This window comes from Homalodisca vitripennis, chromosome 8 (assembly GCF_021130785.1).
Source record: "Homalodisca vitripennis isolate AUS2020 chromosome 8, UT_GWSS_2.1, whole genome shotgun sequence".
NCBI classification, from domain to species: domain Eukaryota; kingdom Metazoa; phylum Arthropoda; class Insecta; order Hemiptera; family Cicadellidae; genus Homalodisca; species Homalodisca vitripennis.
Genome location: NC_060214.1, coordinates 124,454,812 through 124,473,818, shown reverse-complemented (window position 1 = coordinate 124,473,818; position 19,007 = coordinate 124,454,812). Strand labels below are relative to the sequence as shown.

The 19,007-nt window shown below is 37.4% G+C and overlaps 1 protein-coding gene across 5 annotated transcripts in view; it reads right to left on the bottom strand.

Annotated features, from left to right (window-relative positions):
- LOC124368005 (protein EGT2-like) overlaps window positions 1-18,240 on the bottom strand; it is a 46,387-nt gene extending 28,147 nt beyond the window's left edge. The window contains exons 1-3 of one of the 5 annotated variants that reach the window (XM_046825274.1): window positions 17,425-18,239; window positions 17,120-17,326; window positions 15,167-17,035 (exon numbers count right to left, since the gene is read on the bottom strand). In XM_046825274.1, coding sequence (XP_046681230.1) covers window positions 15,186-17,035; window positions 17,120-17,326; window positions 17,425-18,190 — 2,823 coding nt within the window. In that variant the 5' untranslated portion in view covers window positions 18,191-18,239 and the 3' untranslated portion in view covers window positions 15,167-15,185. Of the gene's footprint in view, window positions 1-15,166; window positions 17,327-17,384 lie in introns of all 5 variants that reach the window. The other 4 variants (XM_046825275.1, XM_046825273.1, XM_046825272.1 and 1 more) reach the window with 4 other exon arrangements.
- Between the last annotated feature and the right edge of the window lie 767 nt (window positions 18,241-19,007).

The window sequence follows — 19,007 nt, the reverse complement described above, 5'->3', positions numbered from 1 at the left end:
ACGAACACTCACACAATTTAAGAAAAGATAATAGAGGTGTAACAGTCAGTAAACAAAACCACTAATAATTACGAGTTCCAACAAAAGTGTTGCAATATACAACAAGTTAACCAGCCATAATGTCAATATCAATCACCATCAGAATAAGAAAAATAAATTCACAAATATATATTATATAGTCCCCTAACAAGCCAGGCCCCACGTTGACAGCGCCAAATGTAGCGGTCCCAGTTTGCTCAGTCTAGGGGGTGGGAAGGGTAGGTGTGGTTTTCACAAGTTAACGGCGTAGTAGAGTTAACTGTTAACGGTACTATCCGAGGGCGCCACCTTGTTTCCAGTAGTAGTGTGGTAGGAGAACGGAGTCAGAACAAGGAAAAGACCCGTTACTGAATGATGTTGTAAAATTAATGACCTTACCAAACCAAAGTAAGAGTGAGTTAAATACAAGGTAAATTTAAGAAAAGGAAATACATGTAAGAAAGCTAAACTCATTCAATGTAATCATTAAGTTTAGAAAAATTCTAAGAGCCTGTGAAAAGAAAAATTAATTCCAAGTATCTGTATCCAAAAGTATTTATAATTTCTTGGTAGCACACATTATTTGACTTAAAAGAATATTAAAATACCTCACCTTGGCAACAATTCAGTAATGGGCCAGGAAGGAAGCAATGTAGGTAAAGACAATATAGATAACCTCGTGGAGACTCAATTTCCAACTGAACAATCTTCAAACTATCGCCATGAGAGAGAGAGAATAAGCCCCGTGAAGCCTGACAGTCAGTAACAAAGTCCAACAGGAAGTAGGAGTCAATTGTTGTTTGGCCAGCTGGAGCTGCAGCTGTTTAATAGCCAGCTGATATGGATTTTCCCAGGTTGATCAGGCCTGTCTGCCAAAGTTAATAAAATCTAACTCTTACTCTCTGTCATAAAATTTAAGGTTCACAAAAAAAATGTTACACCACTGAGAGAAGATAATGTAAGCTAAGTACCGCTAGTGATAAAGAGCGTAGTAATTTAATTTTAACTTTTATATACTCTGTGATAAATACATTCCTGCCTCACCACACCTACATACCTTCGTTATTTAGGGTTAATTATAAGACTGGGCCTTATGGCCCTAACACCTTTTGAAGTACGTAATATGAAACAAATTAATTTGTTTGATTGACACGGTTCAGCTGTATATGTCAAAATAAAAAAGGAAAGTAAACTTTATTTAGGAACTTTTGCCATGAAGTGAAATGGTCAATGATTTTAAACAATGTTCTCAGATTAGAACCCAATTTAGTAAAAATAAAAATAACAAATAAAACAGTTCTTTGTTTATCCAGTGTTAAATCATAGGAGCTAACAGAAAATCAAAGTATAAACTCTGGAGTAAGTTATCGGAAATAAAAATTATGAAAGTGGTTCTCTTGATATTATTTTGTAAATAGGAGCCGTTTATTAAAAATATATGTTCTACGCATTGTATAATGCATACCAATGGAGGACGGTAATCATTCCTTGATTCGCGTAACTTATTTGTAACTTATATAAGTGATTTTTATACCTTATTTACATTATGCTGTATGTAAAAGTTTACTATTCTAGCAGGATGTTTTTACGAAATGATAACAAGGTTCATTTTTAAGCGCACCTTGTAAAGACCTGTTTGCAGTTGCCGAACCTGTCTCTCCTCTGGCCCACCGGGCACGATTTGGTAGGAGCAACGATCATGGCGTCCGCTTCAAAAACCACCCTAGAAACAGGGAGCGTCACTGTCACATTCCTGCAGTTGCCGAAGATATCCCTCTTCTGGCCCTCGGGACAAGCCTTCTGCGGGGCGGTTATGAAGGAGTCGGGCTCCACAGGTATTTCCGGAGTCCTGGAGGAAACTGGAGGGGCAGAGAGGTTCGCGGGCAGAACACAGTAGACTGTCACCGACCACAAGAGAACGCGATATGTTACCATAGTGCTGAACTTTCTACTGGTTAAGGCGCACTGACGCTAATTCCTATGTTTGCCTTCTACTTTGACATGTTATCTTACTCACAGATAACCAACGCTGTTATGTCTGTAGTTAGCCTCTCTTTGCTTGCGAGGTTATGAGAAGACATCTTAAGAAAACTGTTTAAAATATATTTATTAAAATCTGGAAATTATTGGTTCTAGTGGGCTGTTGTAGGGAAAAAATTAATAGATGGTGTATTTTTTCGAATTTATAATATGGAATCCACAATATTTCTCTGTCAATTACAAACTTTTACGTATCCTACAGTCAGAACGGCTAAACACGTCTAAAACTGGTGTTTAATTACTTTCTGGCTGAGCTTTAGCGAAGCCTGTCATTCAAGTAGCTGGGAAGACTGACTCCTGCCTACATTATACGTTTAAAATATGACATAGTATAACATATAAACTAACTATTCGCAATAGTTATCGGGACATATTTCATTTGTAGACTTAAACTTTTACCTGATACTTAATGTCTTCATAGACAACAAGATTGTGCAGAGCTATCCATGAGATGTTGCTGATCGTAGTTAAAACACTTCACTTCATGCTGGCACAATTTCTATTGCCTTGGAGCTGTAAAATTTCAGGTCTTATGTGCTGTTTGAATAGACTCACATGTCCTCTACTTTGGAATAATACGGTTAATACCAGCATGTCATATACAGAGGAAATAAAAAAAACTGTATATTCAGAAATATGTATATTGTAAAATAGAGTACATCCAACCGAGTGGTTTTTATAGATTAGAGATAGTTTTATTAGATTTTAATTGTTAAACCTAACGTTTTTAGCACTCATGTAATGAGTTCAAAATGATCTTAATTAAAAGCTTTATATGACGAAAAATGTATTAAAATATTTAGTAAATAATTACAAACAGAATATAGTTACACTAGATGATTTTGAGTTTCCATGTAAGCATAGACGGTGAAGTTCACAGCGGTGAAGTTTACAGCGGTAAAGTTTCCAGCAGGGAAGATGACGGCGGTAAAGTTTTCAGCAGGAAAGTTCACAGCGGTGAAATTTCCAGCGAGGAAGTTCACAGTGGTAAAGTTACCAGCGGGGAAGTTCACAGTGGTAAAGTTTCTAGCAGGGAAGTTGACAGCGGTGAAGTTTTCAACTGGGAAGTTCACAGCGGTGAAGTTTCCAGCGGGGAAGTTCACAGTGGTAAAGTGTCTAGCAGGGAAGTTCACAGTGGTAAAGTGTCTAGCAGTGAAGTTCACAGTGGTAAAGTTTCTAGCAGGGAAGTTTACAGCGGTGAAGTTTTCAGCGGGGAAGTTCACAGCGGTGACGTTTCCAGTGGGGAAGTTCACAGCGGTGAAGTTTCCAGCGGGGAAGTCACAGTGGTAAAGTTTCCAGCGGGGAAGTTCACAGTGGTAAAGTTTCCAGCGGGGAATTCACAGTGGTAAAGTTTCCAGCGGGCAAGTCACAGTGGTAAAGTTTCCAGCGGGGAAGTTCACAGTGGGAAAGTTTCCAGCGGGGAAGTTCACAGTGGTAAATTTTCCAGCGGGGAAGTTCACAGTGGTAAAGTTTCCAGCAGGGAAGTTCACAGTGGTAAAGTTTCTAGCAGGGAAGGTCACAGCGGTGAAGTTTCCAGCGGGGAAGTTCACAGTGGTAAAGTTTCCAGCGGGGAAGTTCACAGAGGTGAAGTTCACAGTGGTAAAGTTTCCAGCGGGGAAGTTCACAGTGGTAAAGTTTCTAGCAGGGAAGTTGACAGCGGTGAAGTTTTCAACTGGGAAGTTGACAGGGGTGAAGTTTCCAGCGGGAAAGTTCACAGCGGTGAAGTTAACAGTGGGAAAGTTCTCAGGGGTAAAGTTCGTACCGTCAGAAGTCAAAACCTGATAACCCCTTGTGGTAGTGTTATCCGGTACAGAACTAGACCCGTTGATACAGGACACCGTGGCGATATTTGGCAGCGAACTGGAGTGTGGAAGGAGACTGTCTGAATGTTTGCATGGCGGCTCTGAGCTGTTCCTAGAGCAGTTGGCCTGGATCAGCGGAGGAATGTTAGATATTAGCTTAAATCTAGAAAAATTGCTGATAGTTCTGGCGATACTCTCAAGCTGGTCGGTACTCATGGTGACAACACAAACATGATAGGAATGGAAGGACATTTTCACGTGTTGAATATTAAACAAGTCTTATCACCTCTTCTTGTGAACGAACACTTAGTTTGGATATCGGCAGAAGGCGTGCTGGTCTCGATCCAGGAACAGTTGAGGATTTCACAGTCCAGTTTTCCGTGCTGATCAAAACTGTTCTTGCAGACCCTCGTAAATTTGTGATGACTTTGAGAAATTATTGTAGGATCATCCTCAATACCATAAGAGAAATTTGGTATGAAGCACTTGGTAATACCGGTAGAAAGTATTTTGATTTCCCCCGATACGCTAGTCGTCGTGGAGATTGTAATCCAAGTGCAGTTTAAAACAGTGCAGAAAGTGACGTTGACATTAAGGGAGTCATATATGACCAGATCTGTTGTACAAGGTGGAATCCTGGAATCGTTCTGGATGAAGAAAGAAGTTGTCTCGTTGTTCGATGTGCTGATCGTTCTATTTTTCAAAACATCTTCTAACAAACTGTGGATATAACCATGCCCTTCATCTGAACCTGGCGAGTGCTCGCATGGGTTAGAGTTTCCATTGGTCATAGGAGGAAAAGTTCCAAATCCTTGCCCATTGTTACCTAATGCAGGCTGTGGGTGATAAGGATTCTGATTGGTATTAAAACTAGTTGGTGGTTTCGGCTGACCTGCTTGCCTTCCGGGATAACTCTGATGATTACTACCTGGTTGATGGAATTGAGAATTGGTCTGGTTGAGAGAACTACTATGAGTATTAGGATAAGAAAAACCTGGTTCAATGAAGTTATCCCCTTGGTGGTGGGTTTGAGGCTCAGCACTTGTTTGATTAAAGTAACACTATTGTTTCGATTTGGTTGCAAAGCAGTTTGATTGATGTAACCAGTACTTTGTTGATTTGGTTGAACACCAAGTGGGGTGAAGTAAACACCTTGCTGTTGTGGTTGAGGCTGAGAATTATTTTGATTAACAAAACCACCGTGTTGATTAAGTTGAACACTAGTTTGGTTGAGGTAACCATCTTGTTGATTAGGTTGTAAAACAGGTTGATTGAAGTATCCAGTACTTGGATGATTTGTTCGAAAATCGGGTGGGATGAAGTAACCACCTTGCTCATTCAGATGAACACCGGGTTTTTTGGGGTAACCACCTTGTTGATTCGGTTGAACACCGGGTAGGTTGGAGTAACCACCTTGCTGACTAATTTGGGTTTCTGGGTATGAACTTCGCTGATTTATTTGGCCGATTATATGATTAAAACCTGTTGGTGGGAAATGTACACTGCGATGTTGACTAACCGTTCCAGTCCTTTGGTTAACATCGAAGTCAGATATTGTTTCGTTCATCCAAGTTCTGATTGTTTTCAAATAACCTTCTAAAAAACGTTGGATATGAACCACCGTCTGAATGTCCTAAACCTCCAATTGGGATTGGCATTGGAATGGGTATAGGCATCCATATGCATACCACTATAATGGCTCTTTTTGTGAACTCCGTAATTATTAAATGTCTCAGAATATCCAGGGTATGCAGCATGATATCCATAGGAACCGGGGCTGTAAGTATAACCATACGTGGTGTAATTTTGATTAGGATTGACGTATTCATCTGATCCAACTTTGTTACTTTTATATGAAACTGGGTTAGGTTGATAACCTTTTCCATTATTACTTATAAGGAACCTTTTCCTGGCTGTAGGTTATAAGGATTCTTATTGCTTCTGTAGCTGGTTGGTGGTTTGGGCTGACCAACTGACTCTCTGGAATAACTTTGATATTCGTCGCCTGGTTGATTGGGTTGAGAACTGGGCTGGTTGACGTGAATACTATAACTATTAGAATAATAATCACCTGGTTCGTTGAAGTAACTACCTTGTTGATTTGGTGGAACACCGGATTGGGTGAAGTAACCAACTTGCTGGTGGGGTGGAGACTGAGCACCAGGATTGTTAATGTAACCACCTTGGTAATTCGGTTGAACACCGGGTTGGCTAAAGTGACCGCCTTGCTGATTTGTTTGAACACTGTGATGAGTGAAGTAACCACCTGGTTCATTTGGTTGCACAGCAGGTTGATTGAAGTAACCAGTACTTTGTTGATTTGGTTGAATTCCGGTAGGGGTGAAGTAACCACTTTGTTCATTTGGTTGAACAGCAGGTTGATTGAAGTAACCAGTACTTTGTTGATTTGGTTGAATTCAGGTAGGGGTGAAGTAACCACTTTGTTCATTTGGTTGCACAGCAGGTTGATTGAAGTAACCAATACTTTGTTGATTTGGTTGAATTCCGGTAGGGTTGAAGTAACCACTTTGTTCATTTGGTTGAACAGCAGGTTGATTGAAGTAACCAGTACTTTTTTAATTTGGTTGAATACCGGGATGAGTGAAGTAATCACCTTGTTCATTTGGTTGAAGAGCAGGTTGATGGAAGTAACGAGTACTTTGTTGATTTGGTTGAACACGGGGATGAGTGAAGTAACCACCTTGTTCAATTGGTTGAAGAGCAGGTTGATTTAAGAAACGAGCACTTTGTTGATTTGGTTGAAAAATGGGAGGGGTGAAGCAAGGCCACACTAGAATCCCAGGCCGCGCTGCTCATGTTGTGACGTCACAGTAGGGGGCGGGCGAGCAGCGCTCGTCTCGTAAGAATAGCATTGGCCGCCAGGACTCACCGTGAAACTTATCAATATTTCAGCATAACCGGTGAAGGTAGTTATCCTATCTCAGGAGTATCCCTTTAGCACAAATACTTCATCATAGTACATAAATATTTAATTCATTTGGAATTATTAGGTAAATGAAATAAGCTATACAAAAGTTATTCTTAATATAAAAGTTACTATTTATTGGCTTAACTTTCTTTTTTTACATTTGCCACGCTCCTTTTCTACAATTTTTTCCCTTGTTTGTTTGCTATAGTTATATAAAAGAATATTAGTAAAGATATTTATGCACTTTTTTACATAAATCAAAGAACTAACAGAACAAGTTTTACATGGAAAAATGTATGAGTCGCTAAGGTGATCTAACATTAAATTGCTCAAAACTTTTCTCTGTTGTTTTAACATTAGAAACATTTTTTCATACCTGTCGCTTACAACAAGTTTAAAGAGTTTAAGGCAATCAGTTATTGTTATTTTGAGTAGCATGGTGCTTTAGAGCAGCTATGTTCTTAACATCAAACAGTTTCACACATAAATCTACGTTTTGTCTCTCAATATTAGTTGGAAATAAAACTTTTCTTTAATTACTTTCTTCTAATTTTTTAATAATTTTTAGATGTGAAACACTTGCAAAATGAGTATTTTCACTATCATAAAAGTCGGGGAAGATAAATGATTGATTACTGTCTGATTGGTTCAGCCAGTTGTTTCTTATACATTTAAAAAGGTGAACAGTGTCAAACATAACAAAAATTTCCTGTTGTTTTTTATAAGGATTGAAAAAACTACTCTTAAGTGTTCCACCACAAAGCTTTGTAAACATAGCTCTGTTAACACCAATGTTGTCGGAAATAATTGTTAACACTATATAACCAACATCAGTTAACATTTTCAATACTTGTAAAATTAGACTATACAAATAATCACTGGTTAAATCTCTACAGGGAAATAACCCTACAACATCTTTATTGTGTGAAAGTAGTGAGCTTATCATAAATGACTGAATGGTTGTTGTTAATCCAATAGAGTTTTGGTTTTGATTATGAGCTAGTCCTTCCAATTTACCACCTGTATAACTCATTTCTGGTTGTACATAAATTTCATCAATAAGTAAGCTACATACATTTTCATTTTCTTTCATACAGGATAACTTTTTTTAGATATATAATATGAGTAGTATCTATTCCAGAGCTACCAGTTCCTAAGTTTGAGGTAAAAGATTGCAAGTATCGTGGATGGGGGCATAGTCAAAACTTTGGCATCTCTAATCTTTTTGTATGCAGCTGGAAAACAAAAGAATAAAGTTGCAAATCAAATTAAGGAAGACGTACAATATGAAATTTTAACTGAAGCTGCTAATTTAATTTGTTCTTTAAAGAAAGTTAACTTTTCTGCAACATTAGTGTCTGTTATTTCTTCTAACACCCCATCCAACAAACTGCTTATACATTCTACTTTGTCTGATTTTGGTATGTCTATTACTTCAGAGATTAGCTTTTTAATTATATTTCTTAGCTTGGACCAACTGTCAATTTTTAAGTTCTGTGAAAACGTTCGCAAATTACTATTCTTGATCAAGTTATTATTTTTAAATAAATAAAAGGACAAATCGTCTTTAATGTTTAAGGTCAATGTAACTGTAGGGTAAATATTGTCTTTAATGGAAACTAAAAATAAAAATAGTTGGTTGTTGTCCTGTTGAGAATATAAATTGGTAAGTTCTAAGTTACACATCTTACTGTAATTATTTGTGAGACAGCTGAATGAGTCAATTGTGTCCCGCCGTTCTTCCTCTTGGATTTGTTTTTGGTGTCGCTCTTCTGCTTCCCTTCTTTTTCCTTCTGGATACTTCCTCTCAGCCGGCAGATCTTTTCCAATGTAGTTAGGCAAGTTTTCAAAAATTGTTGGAACCGCATCGTTCCTTAACTTTAGCCGATCCCGCTTAACTGTTAAAATGGTGCCGTCAGGTCGAGTTACAGTGTCTTCCTTTATTATGTATCGCTCGTCAAAATGTTTAATGCACACGCGGGAGTTGGACGTAACCTCATAACTATCTCTGTGAATCGCTCTTAGCCACGTACGGAATGTCTCAGGATCTTTCGGAAATGAAAAAAACATTTAAACAAATGGCTAAACATAATTATCTCTGGAACGTAAGATTTACTCGGCATACTTAAACCAGGCTCCGACAAAATCCCCAACACACACACACAGTATCCCCAACAGATGTGTCCTGTAGTCAAAAAACGTTCACAATAGTCTGGTGTCAATGACAAGTGAAAGTAAGTAAAAGTATGAGGGTGCGAAACGCCGAGATGGTTGAGCCGGAGCCCGCCCCTTACCGTGACTTCACGCAGCCAGTAGCAGGGCAGCAGCGAGGCCTGGGATTCTAGTGTGGCCTTGGGTGAAGTAACCACCTTGCTGGATAGGTGGAGTAACAGGTTGGTTTAAATAACACCTTTGATGATTAATTTGGGCGACTGGGTTTCTTCTATGCTGGTTTACTATGTTGACTGTATGATTTAACCTTTCTGGTAGAACATGTACATTGTGATGTTGACCAACAGCTTCGCTATTGCTCGTCTTTGCTTGTTGGTTGACGTTAGAAGAGCCAATAGGTAACGGAGGGGCTCTAGGTGTGTGCATGTTATCAGTATTATTTTTAACATCTGAAGTAATTTTCTCCAATCCAATAATCCCTTTGGTGTGATTTAGCGATGGAAGATTTGGTGCATGTTTTAGTGAAGTAACATTGCCCGTTATGTCTTACTTAGGATGTAAAATTGCACTGGTATAATGCACATTGTGCGAAGATTTACGCGTTGTGGCTTTTTCATTGGTTGCCACATGGCTTTCTGAATTTAAAAACTGTGATTCCACCGACCTTGGTAGTCTGTGATGTTTGGATGTCTTCACTGGTATTGCTAGTGTTCTTGTTACCTTTGGCTTAGGTACTCCTTCTCTCAGCCTATTCACACTCTGTGTTCTCCCACCGCCAGAGCTCTGCCTAGAATTAGCGGAACTCACGATCACTGTCACTATCACCAACACAGACAGACACCACGCGAACCTCATCTCACTGATGTTTGTGTTCTAACTGACTGGTGCGGTTTATAAATTGAACACTCACTGATAGTAACTGACCCCTATATGGACCCAGTTGTGTAAGTAAATGTCTCCATCTCTACATGATACACCTATTCGTGTTTCTCAAGCGCTTCAAAGAAGAAATCGCTTTTAATCGGAAAAGTTATTTCTAACTAAACCGATAACGATTCTTAGAACTCTGTCCGGAAAGTTTAAATCTGACGTGAATCAATCACAACAATGCTCTTGCCCTTGCAATATTGTTGGTCTAAAGTCCTTGCATGATTAAATAATAATAGTACTGCTATTTAATGGGTTGAAAATACTAGTAGTATTTTAAAACCGTTATTGGCAAGAAATTGACAATTTCATGATATATGCAGCACATCCCGTGTTTAACTCGTGTTATATGTAACGAACACGAACTTACTTATGTAACACTGTGAACACCAACGTAGGAGATGTGTTAGGAGGTATTGTTGGAGGTGTGATAGCACTGTGTGCTTTATGAACTTATGTTCCAATATTGAGGTTGTATTTTATCAGTACCATTTCATTCTTAGGAATAAAAATTGTGTAAGAACTTAACGATAAGCCAGGGTAATAAATGCTAGAAAGTTTAAACTCATAGCATATAAGGAACAAAAAGTGATCAAGATAAACTGAGGTAGTTGTATTACTGTTCTTGGTTATTGTAAGCCTCCCAATACGAAATATGCTGATACAACGTATTTAGGAATTCCAATCGCTTCATCTGTAACTTTTACACTCGTTTAGACGAAAAGTAATTCATAATTACGTATAATTAATTCTACATCAGTATCGGGACTATTTTGATTATTTATCAAACTAATTGCAGTTATTAAGAATAAGTAGAGTCATTCATTTAGACCCGATGACCCATGTCGAGATACCCGATAGCCGTGGGTATTTTGTACCGTACGACCGCATTTCTTAAACAATTTTCTTTACAAACACAATGATATGAAAGTTGCTTCTCTAATATTGTGCGATTTCCTCTCTTGTTAAATCAATGACTAAAGTTAATCTCCTTATTTATAATCAAAGTAGTCTGAAGTTTCCCGTTCATATGTTAGTTTGTTTTATTAACTACATATGTGAACTAATTTTAAAACAAACACTCTAATAGTACAATTATTTCTGACGCCATGAACACGATAGGCCTCACAAAAATATAAATGTTATTATTGGAGTGTTTGTTTTCAAATTAAATAAGAATTCCAATAAGAAAAGAGCTTCTAGAATGAACACATGTGAAAGGTCAAATGCAAAATAAATACTTTATAAAAATTTAGAGAACATTGGGGTAGTGTTAGTATTCTTGCCCGGCAAGTAAGATATCCGGGTTCGAGTCCCGGCGGAGCGAGTACTTATTGTTATTCTGAATTTCAATAAACATTTCTCAAAAAGTACTTGCACCACGAATTAGTATATAACACTCTTTACATATATAACTCCCAATTACTGCAAAATTTTAACTCAATCATATTTACTGGAAGATAAAAAATAACTCAATTTTCAACTTTTTGGACTAATGTTATGGAAAATGAAAGCTGCAATTGTGAGTTAATTGTGAATAGCAAAGTTTAAATAGCGGATGTTCGCGATGGGAAGTGGTTTTAAAACATGTCACAGGGTATTTATAGAGAAGCCATAACCACAATGTACTCGTATCAGTACGTATATCCCTAAGAATGAAAAGTGTTTATTATATCCTATCCTGTCATTTTACATGCATTCTAGCCGAATACTGTTGAAACCTGAGTTTTCGAATGAAGAAATACGAATTTATCTCAACCATTCGAACATCGATATGATCGAGAGTATCTATTTTTAAATAGTTTATCCGGTTGTGAGAATCCATCGAGTAAACCACAATTTATAAACTGAATGGCAATATGCTGGCACTAATAAAAGGGTTTGGTGAGCGACACGAATAAGAATTTAATATGTTTGGAACAGAAAAAAGTATGATGAAAGAAAACTGCGGAAAATCTGCTGTCGCCCTGTTGAAGTACCGTACATATTGAAACACATACGTTTTGATAAATTTGTATTACAATCTTGTTTGTCCGCGCATAGCGATATTGTTGTCTGGGTAACCACTCAACGTTGTTTGCGACATAGTCAGGCCTGTAACAATATCTTCTTCAGAAGGTGCCTTTATATAATCTCCATACTACTGTATGGTTATTAAAATACTAATACCTGAATAAATCAGTTTTAACAATTCTCTTGTCGGAAAGTTCAAAAGAATTCTTTAATCGTCCCAACGGCTGAAAGAAGTGGAAAATTTATATACAAGGAAAGTAACGTATGTGTGCAATACAATGTTATTGGTATTATTTTAAAAAATGTATCCATTCAAAAATTATATTTTATAGGAAAGCATTAGAAGAATCAAATAACTAGATACAAAACGGTTGTAAAAGAAATACTTTAGTATTAGGTAAATAATTCATATAAAGGATGTTTCCTAAAGACTTTTAAATTGCCTATGATATGGTTTAACGTATCAGAATAATAAAAGAATTCAACCGGGCATGTCACCATTATGATTTTTACAAAATAACTTTGTATTAAGAACACCTTGCTCAACAACAATGCAATTATCTTAAGAAATTTATCGCGTAAATATTAATTTACTAAATAGTCAAACATTATATAAACTTTACAATTATTTTTAAATAGCTCTCTGTTACATCTAGTATGTTAACACATTCACTACTACGTGTAAAAAACATTTTACATCATACCCGTGCTGAAAATTTTTTATAAAATAAGTCTTATCTTTATGCTGTAATTAGACGTCTGCGATGGATAAATACAGCTTCTCCAATGTTGTATTTTGACTTTTGGGGCAGTTAAATATGGAGCACCGTGCAACTTTTATCACGGGTTGGCACTGCGGAGTGCCTCACGCACTTTATCCACCTGCTGATATTTCTTGTCCCCGATGTAGAAGGGCCGTTTACTGCCATTATTATAGTCACTTATTATCACTAATCGTAGGTAATAACACCACAGTACGTCCACAACCACGCGAACATAACGCGACAATATTGTGCAATAATATGGCACTCATGAGTGCCGTGCCGCACCGTGCGAACCAGACCGTCCACAGAGTCGCCAAAATGTTCTAAACACGCACACAATACTACAACCGCCTCAAAAAACCGTCAAATTGATTACTGACAATCCCAGTTTAGTTCGGTCGCGCGGCACTTTTGAGGCACAACAGCATTGTACAGGCTTGCAGTGCCGGCACTAATGAGTGCCGCCAGCAGTGAATATGTTAAGTAAACAAAAGAAATCAAAGCCTTTATGCATAATCTATAAAACCTTTAATTAATAATAAATTGGGGCATATTTATTAAATTGTACACAAAAAATGTGTTTACATATTTATATTATAAAAATTTCTACATGCATATATTTTCATAAAAGTTTGCTCTATTTTATTACATAGAATTCCAAACTTCAGGATTTAGTTCAAAAGGACTAAATATAAAGAATTTTTTTACCATTTCATATAGCAAAGAAAAAAAAATGTTTAATGGATTTGCTCAAAATAATATTACTGCTATAATAAATATCAGAGGATTACAGTTAATTTCAAATGAATCAATTTTATAAGTTATACTTTATATGCATTAAGTGCAGACTTGATTTCTGTAAGTATTAGTTTTAATTGAAGTCTTCTTATTAGAAAGCAAATTATTGCCATAAAAATAAACAACTACTCAATAATGTTTTTCAGACCCATGCATGTATATTTTCATGATATGGGTGACAATGCAAAAGCTACTACGCTGCCAGAAATGCCTTGGACCAGAAGACTGAAATGGCCGCAAGTAGACCAATTTTGACAGAAGTAGACCTTTCAGAACAATGTTTGGAATATTTTCTTGATCGGGGAACTATTTAAACATATTAGATCACTGGAAATAAGTTGCATCGTAAATGACTAAAGTAGACAATATTTTATTAAATTAGGTTTATTTATAAGACCGAGTATGGTACCGGTATGTATATATTTTTTGATTAACAAGACAAGTTCTACAATTTTATGTGAAATATAATCAATTTGAGCTAGAAATGATCTTTAGGCACTTTTAAACTGCTTTAGCCTTCAACTTTAGGGCTAAAAATCATGTGCTTCAAACTGTAAGTTGAATGTTTCTGAAATGAAAAAAAAATTGATATAAATTCCAGGGATCATAACTTACTTTCGGGAATTATTATCGTGCTATTTAAGGGGATATTCCTATGACGCACATGTTATTCAATTGGAAATCAAGTGAAAATCCGCGTGCAACTGTTAATACTATAATAATATACGTATACAAGTTTGGTTACAAAATAATTTAGTTATATATTTAAAATGAAATTATAATTTTGAGGTGTTGCAAATCATTGTTCAGTATTTTATCTTAATGTTGTTTGATATATAAAGTTTTATAAGCGCCTAGTTCTCCTTGTAAATTGACTGATATTAATAACTTGAAGTTTAAAAAAATGTGAAATCACACCAGACGGTATATTTTGTTGTTGAAAGGCCTTTTGAAAAGTTATTATACAATGTTTAGTTTCTTTAACAGCAATAATTTGGACTAATCAATATACTAAATTAAAAATGGTTAATTATGAACCTCTCAGATAACCTTTGCTGCTCTTGAGTAGCTAGTAGAGATATTCACTGACCTACGATATAAATAGTCATAAATTGGTCTGTTGGGAATTTCATCCGTCTGTTAGATATTAAAACTAGTCATTAAACCTCATGGAAGTTATTAAAACTTATGGTACTCACTCAAATTGAATATTTTAATAGTGAAAACAATTGTAGTACAACTTGGCAATAGGGATACCTAAAGAGCCATTAAAAATGAAAAGTTTAGTTTAAACTAAGGGTTACCGAGAAATATCTGTAAAATATAGAACAACTTCTGTACAAATATCTAAACCTAAAAATGAAAATTCAACACTAATTTCTCTTAAAGAACACGAGGTTATGATTTTGAAAACCGAAACCATAGGGCACAGTTTGAGAACTTAGTTTCCAGTGCCCAATATTCTGAATAGTAATTTTACAAACGTGTAAATTGTAAAATAGGTTAAATGCAATCTAGCGGATTTTATAGATTCAAGGTAATTTATGTTAAATTTTTAACAGACTATTTTTACTTTTGTAATGCTTTAATATCAAACCTATAGTAACTAAATGATCTACATAAAGTAATGACGTGAATGTGTTGATACACACGTTCACGTTCGTTGTATGTTGATAAATAACTAACATACAAAATGTACTTACACACGATAGTAGCGAGCTGTCATATCGGTATAGACGTTGAGCTGGGAAGTTCAGTTGTCGTCAAATTCACAGTTGTGAAGTTCGTACCGCCAGGAGTGAAAACCTGATGAGCCCATGTGGTAGTGTTACTCGATGCAGAACTAGTCCCGTTGATAGAGGACACCGTGGCGTTATTTGGGTGCAGACTGGAGATTGGAAGGAGACTGTCTGGAGGTTTGCATGTCGGCTCTGAGCTGTTCCTAGAGCAGTTGGCCAGGATCAGCGGAGGAATGTAAGAAATCAGCGTCAAGTTGGCAAAGTCACTGACAGTCCTGGTGATAGTTTCAAACTGGTCGATCTGTGATATGGTAGTATTAATGGTGGCAAAAACACTAATAGGAGTAGAAGGAGATTTACACATCTTCACTCTTAAACAAGACCTGTGACTCTTTCTTGTGAACGGACAAGCAGTTTTGTTACAGCGATCAACTGTGTCGACAGAAGGCATACACATCTCAATCCAGGAACAGTTGAGGATCTCACAGAAGGAAGAGTTGGAGGTAGATGAGTTAAAGGTGGTATTCTGCATGGCATTGATGGTTGCATTATTAAAACCGGACAAGGTTAAATTCCCGTACTGAACAGAACTGTTCCTTGAAGATGAATCTAAAGTTGACACCTGCACAACTAATGGCAAATTCTCTGTAGAAGAATTGGAACCTTTTGAGAGAGTTTTGTTGAGAAGATTATCAAGCATTCTTTCAGAGCAATCATCGGTAGTTGAATTATTCACTGTAACATTTAAAGATGAGGCGATAGTAGTTTCTAGATTTAGAGGAACAGCTGTAGATGAATTAAGCCCAGGGCGCTCTTTTAGACCAGTTGTAATCTTGTTCATAGTCACATTTTGTGCTCTTGGTTCAGTGATATTTCTTGTAAAGTTGGCAGTGCTGTTAATGTGGCAGACCCTTGTCCAGTAATTATGAATCTCAGAGACAGTAGGATACACCGGGTCAGCCTGAATGCTATAAGTTGCATTGGGTTCCAAGCACATGGTAATACCGGCAGACCGTATCGTGACTTCCCCTGATACGTTAGTCGTCTTGGTGATTTTAATCGCTGTGCAGTTGGCAGCAGTGCAGGATGTGACGGTGACATTAAGTGAGTCATATATGAACAGATCTGTGGTACAAGGGGTAATCGTGGAATTATTCAGGATGAAAACAGACGTTGTCTCGTTGTTAGATGTGCTGATCGTCTTATTTTTCAAGAAACCGTCTAATAAACGGTGGATATAACCGTACCCTTCGTCTGAATTTCCGAAACCTCCAACAGGGATGGGGATTGGAATGGGTATTGGAATAGGTAAACCACTAAAACGGCTCTTTTTATGTTCTCCATAGTTAGTAGATGTCCCAGAATATCCAGGATATGTAGACTGATATCCGAAGAAACCGGGGTTATTACTATAACCAAACGTGTTGGGATTGTAATAAGGATTGACGTATCCACCTGATCCTAAATTGTTACTTGTATATGCAAATGGGTTGCCACCGTAAGGGTTTGACTGAACAAAGGATGAACCTCCATAGCTGTATACATTAGAGCCTGGTGAGGACCCCCATGGGTTAGAGTTTCCATAGCTTGTACGGGGGAAAGTTCCAAATCCTTGATAACTGCCTTGGTATTGCCCAAGATAACCATTTGAATATCCTAAGTTTGGTTGATAACCTTGGCCAGTATTACTTAACGCTGGCTGTAAGTAGTAAGCATTCTGATAAGTACCGTAGGTGGTTGGTGGTTTGGGCTGACCCACTAGACTTCCGGAATGACTAAAATGGTTATTGCCTGGTTGGTTTGGTTGAAAACCGGGTTGGTTGATGTAACCACCTTGGGAAAAGGGTGGAGTACCATATTGGTTGAGATAACCACTTTGCTGATTAGGCTGAACATCGGGTTGGTTGGAGTAACCACCTTGGGGAAAGGGTGGAGTACCATATTGGTTGAGATAACCACTTTGCTGATTAGGCTGAACACCGGGTTGGTTGGTGTAACCACCTTGGGGAAAGGGTGGAGTACCATATTGATTTAGATAACCACCTTGCTGAGTTTGTTGAACACCGGGTTGGTTGGAGTAACCACCTTGAGGGATCGGTGGAGTACCATGTTGGTTCAGATAACCACTTTGCTGATTATTATTTGCTGATTAGGCTGAACACCGGTTGGTTGGTGTAACCACCTTGAGGGATCGGTGGGAGTACCATGTTGGTTCAGATAACCACTTTGCTGATTAATTTGAGTTACTGGGTATCCACTATGTTGATTTATTTGATTAACTGTTTGATTAAAGCCTCCTGGTTGAATATGTACACTTTGATGTTGACCAACCGTTCCGGTCTGTTGGTTGACGTTAGGAAAGCCAATAGGTAAAGGCGGGGCACTGGGAGTGTACATGTTATTAGTATTATTTCTAACATCTGAAGTAATGCGCTCAAATCCAATGGGCTCTTTGGTGTTGTTTTGCTTTGGAAGATTTGGTGTGTGTTGTGCAGAACTAACATAGCCTGGCACCCCGTGGTTAGGGTTTAATATAGGGTTGGTTTCATGAACACTAAGTGGAGGTTTGTGTGTGGTTTTTGTATTGGTGGTGGCGGCCCTCTCTGAATCTAAAAAGTGTGAGTTCACTGAATTGTGTGGCCTGTGCGGTCTCGGTGTCTTTATCGGCCTTACCGGTGCTCTGGTCGCCCTCGGCCTAGATACTCCTCTCAGCCTGTTCCCACTCGGTCTCCCACCGCCTGAGCTCCTCCTAGCATGAGCGGAACTCACGATCACTGTCACTATCACCAACACAGACAGACACCACACGAACCTCATCTCACTGATGTTTGCGTTCTCACTGACTGACACGGTTGTACATTGAACACTCACTGATAGTAACTGACCCCTGTTTGGAGTCAGTTGTGTAAGTAAACAGGTCCATTGCCGCTTGCTACGCTTTCTCAAATCTTCATGCCTGCGATTATTCGTGTTTCTGAAGCGATTCATAGAACAGAGCGCTACAAATCGGAACAAATATTTCTTACTAAACTGATAGTGGTTCTTGATACTCTCTCGGGGAAGTTTATATATGACGTCAATCAGTACACAACATCGTTTTTTATCTTTTAATATTGTTTGATCGCTAATATCTGTGTAATTAAATAATATTAGTACTGCTAGTACTAATAAAACAATATTTCGAACAAAAAAGGGATTTTGAAGTATTAAAAAAGTTATTTCCAAAAATAGGTGAAGAAGTGTTAACTGGTATTATATGCCATGTTTTATGAACATTTGTTTCAATATTCAGCTTTTATCGGCAGCACTTCATTCGATAAAATGAAATTTTGAGTAACAAATAAACCACCGGTTTGAGTAAAACATTTAAAACAGAAATTAAACTCTTATAGAATGTAGGAACAAATACGAGATCAGGGTAAACTGAGGTTGTTGCATTGCTGTTATTCGTTATTTTAACTTCTCCCTCGAATAGTTTAATTTACTTGTGACTGGTGACTGATGTACAGATGTTTATCTATATCTGCTGTTTAAAGATGGTAAATGCACGATTTTCAGCAGTTATAATGTGGTAACCATATAATCTATACAGAAATAAATCAGCAGCCGACTTCCTTATTTATAGATAAAAAATTCACTTTCTATAACTGATATTTGTTATATTTTTTGTTACTAGCTGATTGAGACCCCTATACTTACAACTGACAACTTAAACATGTTTTTAACAGCTAAAAACAACAACCACTAACAACTCGCAGTTTCGTGAACAGTCTTAATTAAAAAACCCTTCTGGCTCAGTCGGAAG